Source organism: Phoca vitulina, unplaced genomic scaffold (genome assembly GCF_004348235.1).
Source record: "Phoca vitulina isolate PV1807 unplaced genomic scaffold, GSC_HSeal_1.0 scaffold22, whole genome shotgun sequence".
In the NCBI taxonomy this organism is placed as follows: domain Eukaryota; kingdom Metazoa; phylum Chordata; class Mammalia; order Carnivora; family Phocidae; genus Phoca; species Phoca vitulina.
In genome coordinates, this window is record NW_022589725.1 from 21,498,266 (window position 1) to 21,523,493 (window position 25,228).

At 39.6% G+C, this 25,228-nt stretch overlaps 1 protein-coding gene across 7 annotated transcripts in view; it reads left to right on the forward strand.

The window, feature by feature from the left end:
* Positions 1 to 25,228, forward strand: part of PLCB4 (phospholipase C beta 4) — a 407,515-nt gene that overhangs the window by 336,175 nt on the left and 46,112 nt on the right. For all 7 annotated transcript variants that reach the window (XM_032419441.1, XM_032419443.1, XM_032419444.1 and 4 more), the window contains 9 exons: positions 2,815 to 2,915; positions 6,084 to 6,119; positions 8,431 to 8,572; positions 9,214 to 9,298; positions 9,629 to 9,753; positions 11,635 to 11,686; positions 18,532 to 18,634; positions 20,283 to 20,447; positions 22,680 to 22,884. In XM_032419441.1, the coding sequence (XP_032275332.1) occupies positions 2,815 to 2,915; positions 6,084 to 6,119; positions 8,431 to 8,572; positions 9,214 to 9,298; positions 9,629 to 9,753; positions 11,635 to 11,686; positions 18,532 to 18,634; positions 20,283 to 20,447; positions 22,680 to 22,884 (1,014 nt within the window). The remainder of the gene's footprint in view (positions 1 to 2,814; positions 2,916 to 6,083; positions 6,120 to 8,430; positions 8,573 to 9,213; positions 9,299 to 9,628; positions 9,754 to 11,634; positions 11,687 to 18,531; positions 18,635 to 20,282; positions 20,448 to 22,679; positions 22,885 to 25,228) is intronic.

Sequence of the window (25,228 nt, forward strand, 5' to 3'; positions counted from 1 at the left end):
ATGGTCCAATGAAATAGGTATCATTACACTCATTTTTCAGATAAGGAAGTTGAAGCTTAGAGAGGTAAACATAGTCTGCACATGACCCCACAGCTGGTGAACAATGGCACTAAGATTCAATCCCAGAGTTGCCTGACTCCAGGTTCAAGACCTTTTTTACCTTACAATACTGCCCTTCTAATATACAGGAATATGAAGGGAACACAAATACACAAAATTGTTAACATTTTTTTTAGAGAAAAAAATGTAACTGATGATAGTCAAAGATGTGAAATTTCTTGAACACACACTAACCAAAGATGAGGGTCAGTGTGATTCCACTTATCATCCTTAAGGGTACTTCCCACCTTTTATGCATATGTTCATTATTCCTACAAAATATTCGGCTCTGATGGCTCCCATGTTGTTCAGTGTGAACAGAAATCATCATGTAGGATAGCATACATGTAGAAAATTAGCTGAGAGGACAAAATCATCCACTTGAATTTCTGTTTAAGTGTATACAGGTTTCTGCTTTACCAGTTATATATTCTTAGGTTCCCTCAGTGATGCCTGGCTTAATTCTGGTCAACCAGTTGGCTATAATTACCCCAGTGTCACAGTACAATCCTACTATACATGAATGACTAGAGTCTCTAAATACTTCAACACAGCAGGCAAGAGGAAACCAAGCATAGCTCGAAAGGGTACCCTGCCTGGAGGCTGTAGGAAATAGAAAAGGCCCTTAGTCAATGAAAGCATGTGCCCATTCATTAGGCAGGATTTAGATTCAGAAGGACACGTGGCTTCCAGGACTGTAGTGACAAGCAATGGGGAATGCCAAAACTGTGGTTGTGGGTATGTCTGTGCATCCTTGCACAATCAAGGGATGGCAACATTCATTCATACAACTCTTTTTCTTTTTAAAAGATTATTTATTTATTTGAGAGAGAGCACACATGCGAGAGAGAGAGAGGTGGGGGAGCAGAGGGCGAGGGACAAGCAGACTCCATGCTGAGTGTGGACCCCGATGCAGGGCTCGATCTCAGGACCCCAAGATCAAGACCTGAGCCAAAACCAAGAGTCAGACACTTAACCAACTAAGCCACCCAGGCACCCCTTTTCATACAACTTTTTTAAAGTCAAGTCTCTACCACTTGTATGGGACACATTCCTTGACTTCAAGTAGTTTATATCTGGCTGGCCAGGTTAGACTTAGAGATATATGAACTGGAAATTTACTAATAATGTTGGGAAGTTTCAAAATCTTGGTTACAGACTGTAGGTCATAGAAATCCAGTGGTCATAGAAACTCAGTGTCATGTTAAGAGCACTGTGCTAAGAATCCAGAGAAATCTAGGTCCATATCTTACTCTGACCTTGGATTTGTAAGTCATATCTCTGAATCTATTTCCTCATCTATAAAGTGGACACACTGGACTAGGTTTTTTAAAGACCTATTCCAGCTCCTTAAATCCTTTTTTTCCTGCCAAAGGCCTATATGACCTACTTTTTTTTTTCTCTTTGTAATCATCTACCTCCACTCATCCATCCATCAAAATACCAGTTTCAAAACAGGAGGGTGTCTGTCTGTCTTGCCTCACTTTTTTTCCATGTCTGGAATAACACTTTGCAAAAAACAATCCCTCAAGAAATTCCAAATCTAAGACACCATCAGTTGAAAGACACCATTATTTTATAATGACTAGGAAAGAAAATGCTTCCAAGTAATTGTAAAATAGCATCGATTAAAAGAGCACGTTACAACATCAGAAATACTACTATGTGAAAAAAATGCATCTTAGAACTGATGAAATAGTTTTTTTCATCATAAAAAAAATTTTCAATTCTTACAGGTCTACTTCCCACTCTCAGGAGTCCATACTCAGAAATTATTTCACTGTTTTTTTCCAGTAGGGATCACTCATGCCCTGTGTTGTGACAGTGTGAATTTGTGTTGGCCTTGTCCTGAGGCCTGTGAGTTTCTCCTGCTCTTGACAAGTTTTTAGGCAAATCCTAACCTGGGAGCTTTTTGCAGAGTGGGGATCATGGGAATCCAGATCTCACACCAGCATGTGGGTGATTCTTTGTCCACTGACAGCCCTGGGATGATACCAGCCTCAGGAAGATCCAGAGTTCTTGTCACTTTCTGGACTGGTGGACTGAGTCCTCCTGTGCCTCCTTTCACAGCCTGGGCCATGCTCCTGGGGCATCAGCTTTATTTAGCACTCACTTCCAGCCTCCCAGTTAGCATGAGCCCTAGGAATGATTCTTGTGTCTCTGAAACCCAAGCCAGGGTTGACAGGTGGTTTACAGGTGCAGTCCAGTCCTCCCAAGCTCTTTCTCTTTTATGTCACACCACTCCCGGCCACATGTCACTATGCCCACGATATTCAAATACATATTTAATCTCTTTTTTAAAATTATCAAGTGTATTTTCCTTTTCTCGTATCTTCCTTGTGTTTTCCCTAAGTCCCAGGGAAGCTCAAAACACCCTGTGTAAGTCACAGATATTCCTGAGTGCTTGAGGCTTTAATTTTTACAGTTAGTGTACTGGGATGGAAATCATCACTCACTTAAGAAGAATGCATTAAGCAACACGCATGTCAAACATCATGCTAGATGCGAGAGAAATAACAGCTAACAAGATGTGCTCCTTGGCCTTGAGAGCTAGTGAGAGTTTTACTTGAAAAAGTTTGCCTATTTAAATGTTCCCATCTTCATGTAGCTTCCTTGCCTTCTGAAGGAGTTTATGCTCCACCCAAGGTTCTGAAGAAAATCTGACTAATGGGCAGTAATTTGGCTTCATGGATTTTCCTTTTGTCTTTCACACAGCTGACCAAGAGGAGGAAGCTCACCCTGAATACAAATTTGGAAATGAACTTTCTGCTGATGACCTGGGTCACAAGGAGGCTGTTGCAAATAGTGTCAAGAAGGTCAGAGTCTCGGTGTCCCTTTTTTTCATGATTGTCAAGAAGTAGTAGCTAATAGTTATGAATTTTAAAAATGTGACAACCACAAGAAAATAAAGTAACCTATAATTCCCCTTCTATGTTGGGTGACCAGAATCAGTATCTTAATGCAAGCTATGCACAATAATAAGTTAGAAAGGACATTTGAATTGCTCATTAGCCATGCCCAGTGTTGACCACCACCTATTTGTCCAGTATCCTTTAAGTAATATCATCTATTGCATTATTATAGGTGAATATGAGATTACAACAGCAACCTGGGGACAGAGGTTAGCCTGTTGACCCACCCGATTATCCCAAGCAAGTCCTCATTAGAAAACCAGTCCCACCAGTTAGATATCTCCTCTCCCTCCTAATGTAGAATAAACATGAAAGTTTTTCCATCCATCCAACTGTTTAGCCAAGAAAAATGGCCATTATGTACCTACTGTGTGTAAGGCATAGTCTAGGCCATAACAACCCCAAAAAGATCAAAACAGGCTTAGTTTCTGCTCTCATGGAGCTTATAGTCTGATGGGAGTTTATTGGAAGGGAGTAGGAAACAGACAATAAACCATCAACTATATAATTACAATTTGTGAAAGTGCTAGTATGAAACTAAAAACTAGTGCTAAAATGGAGAATCACGAGGTTGAGGGAATAAGGACACCAGAACCCCAAAGGTAAAGAAGAACCAGCCATGCACAGAAGTAGAGGAAGGGCCCAGCTATGAGATAACAGCAACAGAGACACTGAACAGAGTGGGCTGAGTGAGGGGCAGAGGGAAACAAGATGAGATTGTACAGGCAGGTAGGAACTAGATGATACGGGATTTGGGAAGCTACTATGAGAAACTCAAATGTTAATTCAAGTGGAATCTGAAGCCACTGAAAATGTTTAAAGAAGGGAGCAATGCAGCCTGATAGGAGTTTTTAAAAACCACTACATGTGACCGTATGGAGACTGTTAGAAGGGAGCAAGAGTGGACGTGGGAAAAGCGGTTAGGCCAGACTGTTCCACTTAGCCAGACCCCCAAGGCTTAAACCGGACAGTAGAAACAGGACTGAGTGGGTTCAAGGTCTACTGAGGAAACAAAAATGATCCAACTTGCTGATGGACTGAAGGTGGGCAAGTGAGCAGGAAAGAGAAAAATGAGATGACTCTCTGGGTCTGAGTCTGAGGAGCTGGGTGGACAGTGGGGAAGACTGGAAGAGAAAGAACTCAGTGTCTCAAGTGGGACAGGATCTTTGGTGCCAGTGAGATACTCCAGGGGCAGGCCGCCTAGGCACCTGTAGCCTTGACCCATGACGCTGCTTTTATTTCCTACCTGTGTGACCTCAGGTAAGTCACTGAAGCTCCCAGTGCCTGGGTTTTCTCAGCTGCAAAATGAAGATGATAATACCTATCCCATTGGTCCGTTGTGAAGAGTCGTTGGGTCTAGAATATGTAAAGAGCTTCCTACGGTGCCTAGCACATGGTCGTTCCCATTAAGGCATTCATTATTGCTGCTCTGTTATCATTTTCATCTTCACCATTGTTGTGAGCATCATCATCACTTGTATCTAGAATTAGAGGAGAGGTGGGGCTGGAGATATAAACTGGGAGTTCAGGAGATGGGATTTAAAGCCATCGAAATAAGTGAGATGATCCATGGGTAGAGGCAGAGAAGGCAGGCCAGAAAAGAAGAGCAAGGTATGGCCCAAGAGGTAGGAGGGAAATAGATGAAGGAAGATCAAGGAAGCCAAGAAACCAGGGGGAAGATGAAAAGAAAGGTGGTTTTTGTTTTTTTTTTCCCTGCAGCTTAATTGAAATATAATTGACACATAACATTGTGTAAGTTGAAAACGTATAGGTGATGATTTGATAGATTATGAAATGATTATTTCAGTAAGGTTAATGAACATATCCATTGCCTCATAATTACCTGTGTGTGTGTGTGTGTGTGTGTGTGTGTGTGGTGAGAACATTTAAGATCTGTTCTCTGAGTAACTTTCAAGTATACAGTAAAATGTTGTTAACTATAGACACCATGCTATTTCTTAGATCCCCGGAATGTACTACTCTTAATAACTAGATGTTTGTCCCCTTTGACCAACACCTCCCCATTTCTTCCACCTCCTGGCCCCTGGCAAAGTGGTTGGTTTTTGACCACTGTTGATAATCTCACTAAGAAGACTCAAGAGTGTCCATTGCTGGCAACATGGAGGTCATTCGTAACCTTGAAAAGAGAAGTTTCAATGGTATGGTGGGGGCCACTGAAACAGACGGATGTGAATGAGTAGAGACTATACTTTTGAGAAGTTTTGCTATAAAGGGAAGCAAGGTATAGGCTGGTAGCCATAGCAATCTGAGGAGTCAAGGGAGTGTTATTTTTAGAATGAATGAATCTGGAGTGTGTTTGCAAACTTTTGGAAATGGTGCCGTAGAGAGGGAGAGATGAGTCTTGCAAGAGAGAGAAGAGATAACTGCCTGTGAGTTCCTGGAGAAGGTCAGAGTGGATGGTATCCATGGTGATGTGAGGGTGTGGTCTTTGATGGGTGCAGGGATTCTTAGTCATTGAAGACAGTGGATGAAGATGCCAGGAGGTGCATGCATTTGGTAGTAGCTGAAAATTGGAGAGTGTTTGAAAAGCAAAGCCTAAGGAACACTTAGATTACGCCCTCCCTCTTCTGATAGAGAGTACTGCCACTATTTGGAGACTTTTGGATGCCTACTAAGACTCAGTGCCTACCTCGATGCTACCTTACCACATAAAGCCTTTATCAGTACCCACACATGAGTGTTGAATCAAGTAACCATTCATGCTTGCCTGCCCTTTTCAGATCAGGAGAGGTGGCCACATCAAATTATTTTCCAAGCCCCATGATGAAATAATTAAACTACTGTAAGGAAACATTTAAATAGGAAAGACTATCAACAAAGGAGGGGAGATAGTATTAAGATTTATTTTTCTGGTGTGTAAGTCAGGCTGTTGTATCTTTCCAGTACTTATTTTGTTGATGGCTTTATGTCATCAATAATTTTCCACCTTCACAAATAAATAGAATAACAAGCTTACATATATTTATTTAAATATTTATATATATATGGCTAGTAAAATTGGGATTTTGCCCTTTAGAGAAGTAAACAAATTATTATCTTCCTCTAATTTAGGCTTCGGATGACCTTGAACATGAAATCAACAAAAAGGTAAGAAAATCATTACCTGGTGCAATTTGTTTTCATTACAAAATACCATATGTGCCCCTCTAATATTGAACAGTTTGTATTAAATGATGTTACCTCTGTCTCCCCCTCCCACTCACCCCATGGAATGTCAGGCTTACTGTTTATCATATTCACATGCTTAATGCATCTAACTACAAGAGTCTTCAAAAGAAAGAATTATTCACAGTGATGAAGTGATTAAATCCTGATAAAAATCACAAAACTAGGGCAGGTGAATAAGATGGTTTTCCTTAAAAAAGTGTTCAGTGCAGTCAGGCCCTTAGTTGGCATTAGAGATTTCATTCCTCTAATAGGAGTGCATAATCATTAACACATTGAATTTGAAAATGAAAATGACCTAATAGGTCATCAGATGTCCCAGCATACTAGAAAGGTGGTCTTGTTTCCGACTACACTGGCATTTTAAAAGATCATTAGTTCATTTCACACTGCAGGCATTCTAGGACTTTTATTTGCTGTTCTTAGATATTGACTTTATTATAAGTTGAGTTAAATTTTTAATTTCTTTTGTCCTCTTTGACATTCTTCATGATACCCCAATGGTTTTATTGAGTAAATGCAAATGGTTTATCATGGTGTTGAGACTGGTGGCCGTCGCAGGCAGAAATTTGCCTTGTAATTTGACTCCCATTCTTCAGAGCTTCAGAACATCATGTCTGGCTGTCTGTGGGGCCCTGTCTTATTTGGAATGAGACCCTATCTTCTTACTATCTAAATAGTGAGTTTGGAATAGTTATGGATAAGTCTGATCTCAATCCCTCCCATGATGTTCATGAACTGCTCTTCTAGAGTTTCAGGAGCTATTGAGGTCAACAAAGCAGAGGTTGGTGTTTGGTCACTGCTATGTATTAGCTAAGTAGCTGTGACCGAATTGCTTTAATCCTCAAGGCCCCAGTCTTCTCACATGGTCAGTGGGTGGGACTCTAATCCTTACTCCACATGATTACTAGCAGTAATGAAGTTGTGCATGCAGGAATTCAGCCCAGTGCCTAGCACATGGTCCTGGTGTTACTTACTATCATTAAATACCCAAGAAAGCAGTCAGACATGGCCTCTGCCCTTGTTTAGGTGGACGGGACATAAAAAGAAATGACTAAAAATAAAAACAAGTTACATTATTTGATTATTTATTTCAGGTTTTTATTGGTGAAATCAGTTTGAGGATTTAGAATGTTCACATTGTTAAATCATCGGATAAGACAGCCTGACCATTTTTTTTAAACTAGTCCATTCCTATAAATAGTCCATAGGAATGGACTAAGTGGTTCATCCACCTGTATCAGTCTATGCAGGAAAGTGGCACAAAGTGGAAAAACAACTTCAGTGTGTATCAGAATCCCCTGGAGGGCCTGTTAAAACATACATTCTTAGACCTCATCCTCCGAGTTTTCCGATGAAGTAAGTCTTCATTGGGTTTTCAAAGTTAGCTCTCAACAAAATGTGGATCATTTTTGAAAGTATTATTTTTGTTGTTTATTTCGTTCCGATTTACAAGAAATAAACCAAAATAATTTGCCTCTATGTAAAATAATGCAATTTTGACATGTACTTTGTAGTGGGTTATCAGATTATTTTCAGAATAACCTTTTTTAAAAAGTACCATAAACTACTTATGTATGTGGCTTAAATTCTAGACCGGTGTTAAGCAAAGTATGGTCCCCAGACCGGCCACATCATTAGCACTTAGGAGCTAGATGAAAGGAAATACTTGGGCCTCCCCCCACACTCACTTCATCGGAAACTCTGAGGATGAGGTCCAGGAATGTATATTTTAACAAGCCCTCCAGGGGATTCTGATACACTCTGAAGTTGTTTTTCCATTTTGTGCCACAATTTATGAAATTACAAATGATAATACTTGCTATACATTTCCATAGATTGCTGTGAACCTCAGTATACTTTCTTGACTATTTTAAAGTCCTTTGGCAATCTTAAAAAATGTAAGAGAAGGCTTATATTTTGTTATTATCTCCTTTTATATTATTAGTGGCTATGATAGACATGAACTTTTTTTTTTTTTTTAAGTAGGCTCCGTGCACAATTTGTGGCTCGAACTTATGACCCTGAGATCAAGAGTCTCTTGCTCTACTACCTGAGCCAGGCAGGCACCTCTAGACAGGAACTTTTAAAATTATCCTGTAGCAAAATTGAGGAAGAAAAGGTCTTTATCTTTCAATCTTTGTGTGCACATCATCTTTAGTGAGGGTGTCTGTAGCATGTGCCTGTCCCACCGAAGTCCTCAACACGCATATTCCTTTCATTGTGTTTGTAGGGCCTGGTTACTGTGGAAGATGAACAGGCATGGATGGCATCTTATAAATATGTAGGTGCTACCACTAATATCCATCCATATTTGTCTACAATGATCAACTATGCACAGCCCGTAAAGTTCCAAGGTTTCCATGTGGCTGAAGGTAACACCAAAGGTTAAATTCTATTGCCTTTTTTTTGTCTGCTTCTCTTTTATTATGCTGATGAGCTGTGATCTGACTTGTCCCCATTTTTCTTTTCTGGGCACGGGCCCTGTTCCATCTCACCCTGTTTTGCATCACAGACTATGTATGCATGTAGCCTCGTGTGTCCTTGGCATGCAGAGACATTGCCTTGTCGTTCCCTATAACATCCACAGGGTGGCTCTGAAAGACTGGATTTCTTAGCACTAGGGGAGCTTAGTATCGCTTCTTGCATTCGATGTATTTTCGTAAGACCCCTTTTAATCAAAAGCGACCTCCAAAAATGGGTACGGTATTTTTAAACTTTCATAATCATTTTTTGGGCTGGAGAAGCCACCATCGGTCATCATATATACATATCTCAGGGGTGGCTGTGTGGGACATATATACATAATTTGTTTAATGACTCCAAATTTAATCCATCACTATTTAAGTCAGCTGTCTCTATCCACAGGACGTTAATGAAAGTAGGAGCTGCTAATATGATAACAGAACATCGGCCTCCAAAGCCTCGTGATTTGGGATGTAATTATATTTATTGCTTGTCTTTCCACAAGGTTGGATGGGAGCGTTGCTGAGTGCATCTTTATTTTTCTTTCCAGAGCGCAATATCCATTATAACATGTCTTCTTTTAACGAGTCCGTCGGTCTGGGCTACTTGAAGACACACGCAATTGAATTTGTGAAGTATCCTTATGTAGTGAATGGAATGAACGGCTGGTGCACTTTGGGTTTGGCAGGAGTCTCTAAAATAGATAAATGGCTAATAGATAATTGTGGGTGTAGAGCTAATAAAATAATATGTGTGAAAGACTACAGCAACTGTGAAAATCTGCCCAAATGTGAATTGTTTTAATAGTCTACACAGTGAACTCTGGTTTTTCTCCTCAGCATCATTCATAAATGTGAAATTTGCTCTCTTTTATCTATGTGTTTGTCATTATCGGTCTAGACCTTTGTTGTTTATTACTTCTGGAATACTCTTTTTTCCCCCATTCTCCTTAATAAGTTACACAGTTATAACAAACGGCAAATGAGCCGCATTTACCCCAAGGGAGGCCGGGTCGATTCCAGTAATTACATGCCTCAGATTTTCTGGAATGCTGGTTGCCAGATGGTTTCACTGAACTATCAAACCCCAGGTAGGAACTGATGTCCAGTGACCTCAAATTCCAGGAGAACACTTTGACAGGATGGTGCCAACAGTAGCCATCCGTTGGCCGTGGGCATTTTTTTTAAAGGAAGCAGACATATGGCAAAACAATGTGATGTTGGATTTATGTAATGGTGAGACATGAAAAACCAAAAATAGAGCCATAAAAAGGGTGGAAGACAAAATATTTTGATTTAAATTGAATTTCCTCTCATAAATACCACAACTAATCTGCCAAACATTGTCCCCTTTTCCAAAATATTTCTAATTTTTCTTCTTTTTGGATCAAACTTATCTTTGTTTCCAGAGACGGAATTAAATGAGAAAAAATTTGAATATCTCTGTACAGTAACTATGACTCATTTCTCCTTTAGAGAGTACCCTTCCCCTGTTAACATCCAGTGGGTATCAGTAACACAGCACCTCATCATAAAAGTACGGAATATTCTAGAGTAGACTCCACTAAAACAGTATGTAAGGATTTATATATTCTTAGAGGCACTAATCCACAACTTGGTCCTCCAAAGTGTACTCAAAGGCAGGCTTCCAATATATGATCTTTTCCCCTCCCTGAAAGGAGAGGAGTAAATTTTTAAAATGCATAAACAATTTCATTTTTAAGTTTTTAAAGTCTGTTTAAGAGCCGAGGATCACAATTTTAAGATTAGAGGTAGAAAAACACTGGGCTCTAGTTATTTACCTAAAACAGGTAAGAAATATGCCACAAAACCGATTCATGTGCTGTGGTTAATCCCATAGCCTGGTCCTTAAAATTGGCAAAACAAAGCAAAACAAAAACCTTTTCTTGTTCAGTCCTTTGCTATATGAGGGGTGCCTCCCATGTTTCCTGATTTGGGAGGACATTTTCCTTTTCTAGTCCATCCACCATACTTTGAGAGTTTCTATCCACCTTGTTCCCTATTATCTGGACTGACTGAAAGGTCTTTTGACTTCCATCCCTTTGCCATGAATGTGGGCTTGACTGTACTTCCCTCCCCTTGGTGGCTCCTTCTCAGGGACCAGAAGCTGGAGTCAAATGTCTGCACAGCATCCACATCAGTCTTTGCTATACTGAACTATGGCCAGATATCAGTACAATCCCATAGTATTTCTAGCAGAAACCAAATAAAAGGGTACTGCTGATTTTACTTTTTAAAAAAAGGGAGGGATGGGAGGTCAAGTTGTATTTTCAGTTGTCCATCCATTATATGGATTAAATGATCCTAAACCAGTTTATTCAGTAGGTCAGCTTATGTTTTATTCTATAACATTAGGATCAACCACAACATGTTGAAGAAGGAAAAAAAAAAATCTACCAGCTTGTTCTTTTTTTTTTTTTCTTTTGCTAATGAAAAAAGAGAAGATTGTATCCACTTGGGAGAGAAAAATCATAAACCATGCCCTGCCAGTGTAGACCTCCCTAGAAGAATACTCCCTAAGTCTAAAAGTAGGAAGAAGCCACTAATTTTTCCATGATACTACCTAGTTTATTTTTTATTGTTTTTAATCAAGTTTGTACTCCTGTGACCATACTGGATATCCCCAGCCTACCCTTCCTCTGTGAACATAAGGCTTGTTCTCCCCAGTTGGACATCTATACTCTCAACACTAATTGAACAATCATTTGACTCATATGTTGAATCCAATTTTTAAAGCAATTCTAGCATGATCTTTATGAAAACACATTTCATGTTTGACTTCAGCACAGGATGATTTCAACAGGGAAGAGAGTTATGTGCTCTCAACAGACCCCGTTAAAAAGGACCTTTCAGCCTAGGATCAGTATCTGATTTCCATTGTTTAAAATCACCCATAGTGGTCTTCCTTGTCCAGGGAGATGAGATGCTAAATTATTTTTGTCTCTTGACAGATTTAGCGATGCAATTGAATCAGGGAAAATTTGAGTATAACGGATCATGCGGGTGAGTAATATGATTTAAACTGTTGTCACTGTGTTCCTGAACTCCATACTACAGCTATAATGAAACTTGTCATTTTTAATTAGGGGCTGCTCAATTTAAGCTGAGTTTGAGGGATGGGAGAAGAAACAATTGAAATCCCTAGATAGATTATATTTGCAAGTATACATTCTTCATCTACCTGGTTTGCTAAGCAGAATTTTCCAAAAAAAAAAAAAAATTTTGACTATAAGTTAAGCAGTTTATCATACACACTCTAGAGTTTAATTCTCTCGCTTTAAATTCAAGGGTTTTTATAGCTAAGACAGATAATGATCCCTGATCATTTGGACATTAACTGGAAACATAGATAATAAATATATGTATTTTGCCTAAGACAAATAGAGGAATGAAGTTGATTTAGTATGTAATGAAGTTATGAGGGTCAATTTGAATGTAATACACCTAGGAAGAAAGCTTTGTCCTGTCATGATTCTTTTGCATGTCTTGTAAATAGCAGTTGTCAAAAAATAATGCTATGAATATTGTTCTAGTTTACTTAACTGGCATTCTTTAAAATCTGTGAACCAGGGAGTGAAATAGGAAATGTTAATTTCCTAATTTCATAATGTGGAACGTGGAAAGGTTAAATGAAAATGTGAAGTTAAATTCTGTAGAGGAAAAACCAGTGTGGCCATTTTTTTCTCCATGCGTCTGTCCCCAAGCCTCTAAATTAATCCACTGGAGTGCCATCCCATCCATAATACTACTGTCAGGAAATTCTTGGCCTCCCTGGTTGAATACCTCATTTTTATCACTAAAAACAGCCAGTCAAAATAACATTTTCAGCAGTCGTGGGTTCAGAGTGCACACTCGCCCCCCCTTCCTCCTGCCGGATGGTTCTCTGCCCATGCACCTCCACCCATGAGTGACCCACCACACACATAGCTGGCACATATGTTATGTTTTCCTCTGCTGTGTGCTTTGAAAGAAATTAAAATCATACACCGTAAACTAATATGTTATATGTCAATTACAGAAAGAAGTAAAAACTACGTAGTTCAAAAGAAAACCGCTAAATACACATTTTAGAATTTTTAAAAAGATTTTATTTGAGAGAGAGAGATTGAGAGAGAGCGAGCATGCAAGCAGAGGGGAGGGGCAGAGGGAGAAGCAGACTCCCCGCTGAGCAGGGAGCCCGATGTGGGACCCTGGGATCATGACCTGAGCTGAAGGCAGATGCTCAGCCGACTGAGCCACCCAGGCATGCCCACGTTTTAGAATTTTTTAAAGCTCTGTTGTTTAATGCACAGCGTTCATCACCAGGAGATGGTGCACATAAATTGATGGATGGGCCCCCCGGGCAAGCTGAGGCAGCGAGGCTGCAGGAGACAGCGGTGGTATGGGGATGAAAGCTCAAGGCTGAAGTCCAGCCTTCATGGTTCATACCAGACACACCAGCCCTAGCGGGGCTCCCTCCTCAGAGCCTTCTGTGTGGCCCAGTGACACTAAAGTTTGCCTTCTTTGCCTCGGCTGTCCTATAGCCAGTACTTCCGCAGGGAGGGGAACTGTTTCCAGATCAAGAGGTCCCAACAGGAGCTGTATGCGTGCACTCCATTTCTTTGCAGGACTTTCTATTACGCCCTGGTTCACATGATCAGTGTCTCGCTTTATGCACCATTGCTTATTTTAAAATATGTTCCCAGACAAGGACAGTGCTACCAGAGCCTGAATTCCATGCTGAAGTGTTTGAGTGGTGTGACCGAAAATCTAAGTCCCGCCAGAGGGGCTAGAAAAATAGGATGGTTCAGTGGGGCAGCCCGCCTTGAAGAGGCATTGACAGTCGTGTTCAGTCATGTGTCACCATCCCCCCACCCTTCCCTTCTCCTCACCTGGAGGCAAAGTTCATTGCCGACAGGAAGAGGGAAGAAATCTTCCTCAGTTGTGTTTCTGTGCTCCCATCACTCTCCACGATGGAGTGGTCATAGCTGGTAGATACAGGGCTGGCCACGCAGGTACATTTCCGTGGAGCAAGGGCATCTAGGACGCTCTGGCTTTCACAGCATTGCCCTTGTCGTTCACCCACCCAGCTTCAGGGACTTGTTAAAAACTCCTTGTTGGCATGTCTGAGGGCTGGGCATTTGTAAAAAGGCCTTCTGTACCTTTTAGGCTTAGGGTGGCAAATGGTAGCTGTTGTATAGAGAACATCGGTGTTGCAAAGCACATGGGCACCCTCTGCGCACCCATCAATGCTAGTAAAACATTGGGTACCTACCTGCAAATCCCTGTCTGCTCTCTGGGCTGATCTTTTGGGAGGCTGTGCCATTGGGCTCAGTAAGTGTGATTTTTAGTAGGAAAGTGAGCAGTAGTTTATGGCAGACTCCTTTGTAATGGTATAAAAATGGGAGGCATTTCTGTAATTCCTAATGAAACAACATAGAGCAAGTTAATTTCTCAAGTCTGCATACTTTCAGAGGAAATTGGGGTGGCTGATATCAACATAGTAGGATGTTTTATGATTCAAAGATGCACACTTCTTGTAGAAATTTCTCAGGTTGCAATGTGTCTTGAAATCCATGACCTTATAGTTTTAATCAGCCATTTTGCTTTCCTGCTGGTAAAGAAGATAATGGAGTGTCGAACAATTAATGCCATCTTGGGTGTGATGAAATAGGTTGTCCTTCCTATTATGACCCCATCCTCTGATTCTTATGGCTCCTGTCCACCCACCTAGCTGAAGGCCCTTCTTCTCTTCCTCTCTTGCCTTCCGAGATCCTACAAAGCCACAGAAAATCCATGGATCCCTTCACTTGTCATTGGCCTTGGACTCTGCCCACATCCACCACACAGACCTGGATGCTGGGAATGCTTTTATTTTCTGTACCAAAAAAACACCAGGCAGGACCAGCTACATAGTTTGCAGGGCCCAGTGCAAAATGAAAATGAAGGCCTCCTTGTTCACAAATCTTTAAGCATTTTGAGACAGTGGCTGCAGAGCATTAAACCTGAAGGCTGCCTGCTTTGGAGAACTGGACTCCGGTTTCTTGCCCCTTTCCCCTGGTACTTCTTATTTTGGATCAGTTCACTCTCTCAAAGATAAGTTTTCTTCTAAGCAGATATGGAGGGAGGGAACATGGAAGAATGTTTTTGGCACCAGGAAATCTTCAGTATCACAATTTTGTATTTTTGATGAGAAGGGTCCCTTCAGAAATGGCTGCCAGGAATGGAGAGTCCGAATCTCCAGACAGCCCCTGCCCCTGCTGCTCTCAGGAGGCAGGATCCCTCATTCCACGTGACTGGAACCCAAATGCTCCCTATCTTGTGACAGCCAGAACCATCATCCATTACCTCCGCTTGGAGCTAACGTCCCATACTTTGCCAATGCTGGTAGGCTTCCCTTGAAGTAGTGTGTGTAATATTGTAGTTTCTCATCTACTTTCCATCCTAAGGCTTCAATTTTTGCTGTATCATCCTATTTTCCAGTGGCTAACACTAGCCCCAAAAAAGGCCCAAATCTCTGTAAATATAGGAAACCATCTCTTTTGTGCAGTTAAGGAGATTTTAAATTATTATTTAGGGTTGCATTCTCTTGGAGACAGGTGAAATTTCAAAATCATCTTTAGTATTTGAATGATTCTGAAAACTCTATATCCTTGATTTAAAAATCAGTGTTTTCCCTTGGAGGTTCTTCACTGATGATTACATCTAAGTTGAATGTGGGGTTATTTTCTTTAACACTTTTTTTGTTCAAACTTAGAAGATAGCAACAAATGACAACTTTGTCAAAACCACAAAAATGTGACTTGGAATTTTTCTTTAAGAAGAAAAGTCATGCCCCAGAATCCTTTCTGGTTGGATTTTAAAAGATAATAAATTTTGACATCATCTAGAGCTAAAGTCAGTGAAAGTTTATGCTCCTAAATAATAGGAAAGACTTACTTGATCCCTCTAATTTTGATTCTTTTACACTTAAAAGTAAACCCTGAGTTTTGGGGAAAGTGCTTTTATTGTCCCCTACCTGCTGCTCATATTAGTATGGAATTTTTCTATCTGTGGTTATAGTCCTTTGTAACAAAAAAATTCTTAGATGAAGTTGTCTGATACAAGTTCAGGGAGGTTATGGAATCTGGCTGAGGTCTGATTATGTGACTGTAACCAAAGGGCATAAGGGGCAGACATTGTGTAGTTGGGTCAATTTCAAAACATTTTCCTTACCTCGAATAGAAGACTCATACCCTTTCGCTATCACCTCCCAGTATCCCTGCTCCCTGTTCACAGCCGTAAGCAACCACCATCTATTCTTTGTCTCTCCATATTTGTATATACCGCACATTTTATAGAAATGGATTCATGTAGTATGTGGTCTTTTGTGACTGGCTTCTTTCACTTAGCATTATGCTTTCAAGATTTATGTTGTAGCACATATCAGTACTTCATTTCTTTCTATTGAGTAATTTCCCATTGTATGAGTATGCCACATATTATATATCCATTCATCTGTTGATAGGCATTTGGATTGTTTCCATCTTTTGGTTATTATGAATAATGCCACTCTAACATTCACATGTAAGTTTTTGTGTAGGTATATTTTCATTTTTCTTGGGTATATACTAAGAGTGGAATTGTGGGGTCACATGACAACTCTGTTTAACTGTTTGAGGAACTGCCAGACTGTCTTCCAATGCACTGTGTCATTTCACATTCCCACCAACAATGTATGAGGGTTCCAATTTTCCTACATCCCTGTCGACCCTTACTGTTTTCTGACTTTTTTACTATAGCCATCCTAATGTGTGTGTAGTGACATCTCACTGTGATTTGGATTTGCATTTCTCTGATAACTAATGATACCAAGCATCTTTTCATGTCCTTATTGGCCATTTGTTTCTCTTATTTGGAGAAACGTGTATTTGGATCACTTGCCCATTTTTTAACTGGGTTGTTTGTTTTTGACATATTGTAGACACAAACCTCTTATCGCATAGTATATGATTTGCAAATATCTACTCCCATTCTGTGGCTTGTGTTTTCACTGTCTTAATAGTATGCATTGAAGTGCAAAAGTTTTTATGATAAGGCCAGCTTTATCTTTTTTTTTCCTCTTGTTGCTTATGCTTTTGATGTTATGTCTGAGACCCATTACCAAGTCATGAAGATTTATCCTTTTTCTTCTAAGAATTTAATCATTTTGGCTCTTAATTTAAGTCTTTGGTCCATCTTGAGTTAATGTTTGTATATGAAGTGAGGGAAGGGACCAATTTTCTTCTTTTGCATGTGGCCATTACAGTTGTCCTAGCAACATTTGTTTAAAAGAATATTCTTCCCCTCTGAATAATCTTGGCATCCTTGTCAAAAACCAACTGAGCATAGATACATGAATTTATTTCTGGACTCCCAGTTGCTTCGTAGAAGTTTTGAAATTGAGAATTACGAGACTTTCAACTTTGTTTTTCTTGTTCAAGGGTGTTTTGGCTATTCTTGGTCCTTGAGTTTTAGGATCAGCTTGTCCATTTCTAAAGAAGCCAGTTGGGCTCTGGATAGGGATTGAATCTGTATATCAGTTTGGTGAATAGTGCCATCTTAACCATATTAAGTCTTCTGATCCATGAACACAAGATGTCTTTCCATGTACTTAGATATTCTTTAATATTTTTCAACAGTGTCTTGTAGCTTTCAAAGTACATGCACTTATTTCGTTAAATATATTCCTAAGTATTTTATTCTTTTTGGTGCTATGGTAAATGGAATCTTCTTAATTTCATTTCTGGATTGTTCATTGCTGGTATTTAGAAATACAGTTGATTTTTGTATATTGGTTTTGTATCCTACAGCCTTGCTGAATTCATTTATTAGTTCTGATCAGTTTTTTTTAAAGATTTATTCTTTAGATTTTAGAAGGATTTTAGAAAGAGAGCGTGAGTGGGGGGAGGGGCAGAGAGAGAGAGTCTTCAAGCAGACTCCCCACTGAGCATGGAGCCCAGTGTGAGTTCATTCTCATGACCCATAAGATCATGACCTGAGCCAAAACCAAGAGTCGGACACTCAGCCGACTGAGCCACCCAGGCTCCCCTCTGATCATTTTTTGGTAGACTCCTTAGGTAGATTCCTTAAGTAGATTCTATATACAAGATCATGTCATCTCTGAAGAGAAGTTTTACTTCTTTCTTTCCATCTAAATACCTTTTATTTCATTTTCTTGCCTAATTACACTGGGTAGAAATAGAGAAATAATTACATCTTTAAGTTCACCTCCCTCTAACTGATATTTCATGGTTCTTTTGACTGTGAACATAGACAACAATCCACAGTAATAGTAACAGTACCTGTGACTCTGACACCAATGTAAATCACAGATATTTTCATATCATTAATACTGTTATAGATCTCACAAAATATTTTTATGCATATCAGTACTTTGAAATTATAGTTATCAACTTGGCATCATATCTCATAATTCAATGCAGTAATTAAAACACAATAAAGTAGAATATCATGTGCTCTCCATATTTTAACAAGTAGAACTCATGTAATTGGTTTTTCATTGTTATTCTTTGTATTTTATTTTGTGCATATCTGAGTAAGTATCTAAAGAGGTCCATGGCATAAAAAAGTTCAAGAGAATATAATAGTATCAGGAAGCTCTAGATGTCACTGAGCCTGGAATCCTAAAAACATTCCTTCTTTCCTGCTTCTCTTCAAGATTATCCATAGGAAAGGAATAGTTTCTTCAATCCTTAGAATCCTCTTCCTAAAAGCCTAGCTCCTAAATTAGAGATGGGGAAAAGGAAGTACTTAGTGTCCTGAAGCATGAGTGTTTTAGTCATTATAAACACAGCTAATAAACTCTTCCTATGCTTTTGTCCCACCAGATACCTCCTCAAACCAGATTTCATGAGACGGCCCGATCGAACATTCGATCCCTTCTCTGAAACTCCTGTCGATGGGGTTATTGCAGCCACTTGCTCAGTGCAGGTAAGTCCCCTGCTTGTCACAGAATTGTAAAAATGTGTGTGCAGATGGTCCTGGCGAAGCCTTAAGAAATCACATTAAAATATTTAATGTCAGGTTATAAGATCCATGTGTTACTCTCAACTTTGTGATTCCCCCTTTTTTTCTTAAGAGATACATTTTATTCACTAGTGGTACATAGTTTTATCCACTAATAATAAATAGCTAATAGTTTTATTAGCTACTTTTAGCAAAAGACACCAGATCAAAAAAGTACTTGGAGCAATAGGAACTCTCATTCATTGCTGGTGGGAATGGAAAATGGTGCAGCCCCTTCGGAAGCATGCTCTTATCCTGTAATTCAGCAGTCATGCTCCTTGGTATTTACCCAAATGAATAGAAAACTTAAATCCACACAAAAACCTACACAGAGATGTTCGTAGCAGCTTTATTCGTAATTGCCAAAAATTGTACAACCAAGATGTCCTCCATTAGGTGACTGGATACATTAACAGTGGCACATCCAGAAAGTGGGATATTATTCAGTGCTGACAAGAAATGAGCTAGCAAGTCATGAAAACGCATAGAGGAAACTTACGTGCATATTACTAAGTGAAAGAAGCAAATGAAAAGACTATATATTGTATGGTTCCAACTACATGACATTCTGGAAAAGTGAAAACTATGACAGTTTCACAGATGTGCATGTATGTCAAAACTGACCTTATGTACACTCTAAAACGTACAGTTTATTGTATGTCAAATTTTATCTCAAAAAACTTTCAAAAGTATGATCTATTCAATAATACAGAAAAAAAAAAAACCCTGCAAAATGGCTATAGTCCTTTGGAAAGTACATGAAAAATAGTCTGTCCATGGCTTTATAATAGATGGAATTTAATGGTCTTTACAAATATATACCACCGACCATTGTCAATATTGGTAAAGGATAACAGGCAACAGGCAATTTTTAGCATTACTTTTTTCTTCAGTGAGTCTCTTTCCAAGACTTATAAAAGAATTCAGTAAAGTATGGGAGGGCAGAATTTCAGAGCTCTGATGGGATCTTAGGACATATTTGAACCCATCACTTTGTTTCATAGATCTGGGCACTGAGGTGGAATTAAACTGCTGTGGACATTATTTCTTTGTATTATAGGATTCATCATTTTTTTTTCTTCTTTTTTTTATAGACAGTTCTCAACATCAGAACCTCTGTCTTGAGCAGTTTGGGGTTTTTTTTTGCATAGGGTAGTTGCTCAATAATGTTTTACTTTAGTAAGGAATGAATACATTATTTCCATAGGTAATTAAATTTTCTAAAGATGAACAGAAGATTTCTTACTTCTGAATGAAGGGGGGGAAATCGGAGGGGGAGACGAACCATGAGAGACTACAGACTCTGAGAAACAAACTGAGGGTTCTAGAGGGAAGGGGGTTAGGGGAATGGGTTAGCCTGGTGATGGGTATTAAGGAGGGCACGTACTGCATGGAGCACTGGGTGTTATACACAAACAATGAATCATGGAACACTACATCAAAAACTAATGATGTAATGTATGGTGATTAATATATAATAAAAAAAAAAGATTTCTTACTTCTGGATTATTCATTGCTCTTGATAATTACACAGACATGACTTCTCTCTCACCCTGTTTCTGTGTTGCTGCAGGTCATATCAGGTCAGTTTTTATCAGATAAGAAAATTGGTACATACGTAGAAGTGGATATGTATGGGTTGCCCACCGACACCATACGTAAGGAATTCCGAACTCGCATGGTGATGAACAACGGACTCAATCCAGTTTACAATGAAGAATCATTTGTTTTTCGGAAGGTAGGGCACTTTCAACGTGTGCTAACTTAGGGGCTACACTTTAGTGCATAAACTACATAGACACTACATGATATAGGGGCAGTTATGCAACCCCAAATATCTTCTTTTTCTCTGCTTCCAATGGAAAGTTCTATAGATATCATATGATTGTTACTTCTGTCTGTTCTGGTCCTTTTGGCTCTCCTTTCCTCTTCCAAGGAGCCCACCTTCTGTGTGGCAATGCTCAAGTTCCAGGTGGGCAGTCTCCTTAGAATGTGCCCTCACTGGTGGACATCCTCATACACTGGAGAGTTCTTTTCTGCCTTGGCAGCAGGTGGTAACTTGCAATGCTCCCCTAGCCAAGAGATCAGGTAGGATGGTGCACCCAAAACTAAGGCCAGTGTATGTCCTTAAATAGGTCAGTTTGGATTGTCCTGTGCCTCTAGAAAGTGTGGTACCTGTTGCCACCCCCACAGTTTGTGCTTCATGTGCTATTTTGGGTTTTGGGGGGTTCCTACTATTGTACCTTGATCCCCAGACCAATCACAGTCATACTGTGTAACGATTCAGTGTTTAATCTTGTAATCATTTTTTCCCTTTCTCTTTTGTCAGTGTAAGATGTATTGAAAAATCCATGCATTGGTAGTGCTGTATCTAAGAAGAGCTGTTTTTTCTCTCTCCCTTGCTCTGTTATCCGAACCAGAACAGCTTCTTGCTGCTTCTTTAAGCACCGGGTTTCCGGTGTTTCTGCTCCATGTATATGTCCTGCAACACAGATCATTGGCTTCTTAACAAAAATGAGGATTAGCAGTTTCAGAATAGGCTAACTGATTTACAGAAACCAGATTACAGAAGATCAGTAGTTCAATGAAACGAGCCATTGTGAGATTCAGGCTCTCCCCGTCATGTGAACACCATTATTTCCATGCAACCCCCACTGTGACTTTTTCTCCTACAGAGTGTGGTGTAAATTGCATGCATAGCTGTCATGGGCCTTTTTTCTTCCCCCAGGTTTTTTATAGTTTGTTATAACTGGATCTGTTGTCAGTGTGGCCAGTGTTCCTTGGCGGAACGAATAATCCCTAGACACATTTCTAAAAATTCAGAAAGTTGACTTCAGATGTTCTTTGTTTTTGATGAGTAAGGAGACATCAAAGTTGGTTTTTACATATAGTATTACTGGCCCCAGAAACAAGATGCCAGTTCTGCATCCTTCACTGTTCTTCGGAAGTTAAATTGCTTTTCATTGGTACCAAGTACTTTCACTTTTTATTCTCTCTTGTTTTTAATATTTTTGTTCTTTGCACTAATTCACAAGGCAAGCCCCCTTTTACCATATGAGAAACAATAGAGTAAATGAAATTGGATGAATTTTAACTTGATTTCTCCTCTTCATCATCACAAAATTGGATTAAATTATAATCTCTAGACATAGCTAGGCAACCGATCCATTGTCTAGCCTTAGATACAGTACTCAAATTAGCCAAGATGTCTTGGTTGTTCTTAGCCAATGAGAAGTCATTTCTGATTTAAAACATTGGATTTTCTTGTGTCCTGTTGCTATTTTATATCTGAATTAGGATTCTGCTGCCTGAGCTCAGATTTTATGTCCATTTATTCCTTTTGAAGATGGCAAGGGTAGATGTCTTGGGTATAAGTTAATGTTTCTAGCTGCCCCATCTCACTGTATTTAATATCCCAAAAATAGATTAAAAACTGAGGAGTGCAAGAAAAAGGGAGAATCCAAATTTCTCTATACATTTTCCTTTATACACAAAGTACCTTCAAAGATACTTTCCATATTCTTAAAAACAGGCCGAGCTAGATATCAGAAGCAGCCCAGGTAGGAGGCAGACCACAGGATTCAAAGGCAAGAGCCCCAATTCCAGGCCCAGCTGTCCCGATCTCAGAGACTAAGGAAAGTCACTTGATCTCTCGGGGTCTCCTTTTGTTTGTCCATTATATGCATGGGGATGGGCAAAGATGACAAGGGTTGGACCAGTAATCTTTCACATCCCTTTCATCTAAAATTTTCAAGGAGATGATTTCCAGGAAGCCTATTCGATTGCTTTCTCAATGGCTTGAACACTGCAGCTTGGACAGTATACTTTAGGAATGCAAATCGATCATGGGCCACTTTCACCATAAAGGCACATTGAAGAATGGTGTGGATGTGGTTCAGATTCCCAGAATCAGGGCTCTTGGGAGCTGCTTTCCAAAATACCCATGAAAGGTACCATTCTTTGTTTGCAGGTAATCCTCCCTGACCTGGCAGTCTTGAGAATAGCAGTGTATGATGACAACAACAGGCTGATAGGCCAGAGGATTCTTCCGCTGGATGGCCTCCAAGCAGGCTATCGACACATTTCCCTTCGAAACGAGGGAAATAAACCATTATCACTGCCAACAATTTTCTGCAATATTGTTCTTAAAACATATGTGCCTGATGGATTTGGAGGTAAGTTAAACATCTGAGTACAAAAGTCCTAAATTATAGGATTATAAAATATTTCACCAATGGTTAAAAAAAAAAGTCTATTCCTACCAGCGCTGCCAATCCTTGTAGCCTTGAAGAAATCAAGGATAGATAGTAACTTCAGATTTCCTAGGAAGAAATGAAAGGGCAAGACTGGATTATCTTTAAGGTTCTTTCTTCTTTTAAAATACTGTAATTTTATATGGTTTATCAATGTTTACAAATATGTTTGTGAAGGATTTCCTTACACTGTCATCTAAAGGGAGAAAAGACGTAAGTAAAATGGAACCCATAGATATCATTTGGTATCCTTAAAAATTTTAAATTGAACTCAGACATCAACACGGCTGGATTTTCTTCCAAATCCACTAGCGAGTTCAATTTCACAAAAAAGTCCCAGTCATCCATCCACAGAAGACTCCCTTTGGTTTTACTAAGGTAATCAATGGGAGAAATCAAAACCTGGACCAAGTCATAGGATTTTGCTTATACCCAAACATACTAACTTTTTATAACCATCAGTTAAGCCAAGAACATTAAAAGAAGATTAAGATCTTCTGTATTCTCAGTCTGTTGAACCCTAAGGAAACCGAGTGATTATGTCAAATTAACCAAGGATGCAAATTCTAACTCTCTACTCCTGCCTGGGTGACCTCGGGACAGTGACAACCTCTCACACCTTCATTCCCAGGCCTAAAAAGTGAAGATGCTCCTACTACCTCCCTCATAGCATTCTTGTGAAGTACTCATCATTACAGTATATGACATAGCAAGGCTCAGACATGTGTGCACACAAGTATGTGTACTCTCGATACAGATATAATTTCTGTAGCATGCTGGGACACATCACAGTTTTGTTTGGGGAATTTGGGGTTATTTTGTGTGTGGTTTTTTTTTTGTTTTTAATAATGCTTGCATCTCTGGAGGGCAGATGTTCTCTGATCCTCAGCTTTAACAACCCGATTGCAGATTCAAGAAGAGATGTGAACCATGAGGGTTTTTTCAGTTACCAAATCCAGAATAAAGACTCCTTCCTCCTCCTCTTCTTCTGCTTTTCATTTAAAAAGAAAGCCTATATTAGAAGCCAGAACATACTGTAGCTGATATAAAAGCATAAAAAAGAGGCTGGGTGGGATGCTGTGGGGCTGGTTAAGTGGATAAGAATAGAGACAGGAAAAACCTACAGTATGTCTTTAGGAGCACCAGCAGATGAATTACACCATGTTCTGCATACTTGAGCTTAGAAAGTAGGCAGTGTGTGGTTGTATAAACAAATACGGTGGAAGACTTACAGGTTTTCCCTCTGCATGGGTTACTTTTCAGTATGGAACTCTCTAATTCATTCCAGGGAAGTGGGCAGTTGGAATAGAAAAGGGAAAGAAATAATTTGTCCAGTTCCTACTTTGTGTCAAGCACTCTCCGTAGAGTCTGAAAGTTGTGGAGAGGGACTATGCACGTATGTAGGTCTGTGTTGAAGAAATATCTGTATTTATAGTGCAGCCCATTCCCAGTGTCAGTATTTGTGCATGTACTGATTCAGATTAATCTCTTTAAAAATAGTCTCGCATATTTTTTTTCCCTAACATGTCACCGTAGTCACTTACTTTTTATCAGAAGCCTTTACAATTTCTGTACTATGTTATCACGGGTGGGACTCCACAGTTTACATCTTAACCTCCACTTGACATTCCAAAACTGTATATTCAGAATTTTCAGTCATTTCTTTTATGTGTGAGGAAACCAAGGGCAGACACCATGAGCATTTACTTAAGGGACTTACCTGGGGAGAACAACATAAGAATATGAGAACTGTCTTTTTCTCACTTTCTGATTTTCTTTACAGCCTCTTGACTTACACAGTGTGTTGTTCTTATTTCATCTGCGTAACTAACCTCCCACATTCAGCTCTGAACATTTATGTGCTGAGCCCGCAGAGTAGGAAATCTACAGAGTCCCTGTTCCCTAGAACATTGATAGTCTATATTGATTCCATAGGAAAAAGTTCAAAATGAAACTCTGCAGCCTTGCACGCCAGCATTTTCTAGGGGGGAAAAAAAAGTAAATTGTTGATATAGATCTCAGATTTTTATATGGCCAAAGAAAGATAATATGGATTTATTTATTCCACAAATATGTTTGGTAGGTTTTATTCTGTAAAAGGCAAAATAGGGGCACCTGTGTGGCTCAATTGGTGAAGCATCCAAATCTTGGTTTAGGCTCAGGTCATGATCTCAGGGTCATGAGATGGAGCCCCAAGTTGGGCTCCACGCTCAGCATGGAGTCTGCTCGAGATTCTTTCTCCTCCCTCTCCCTCCCCCTCTGCTCC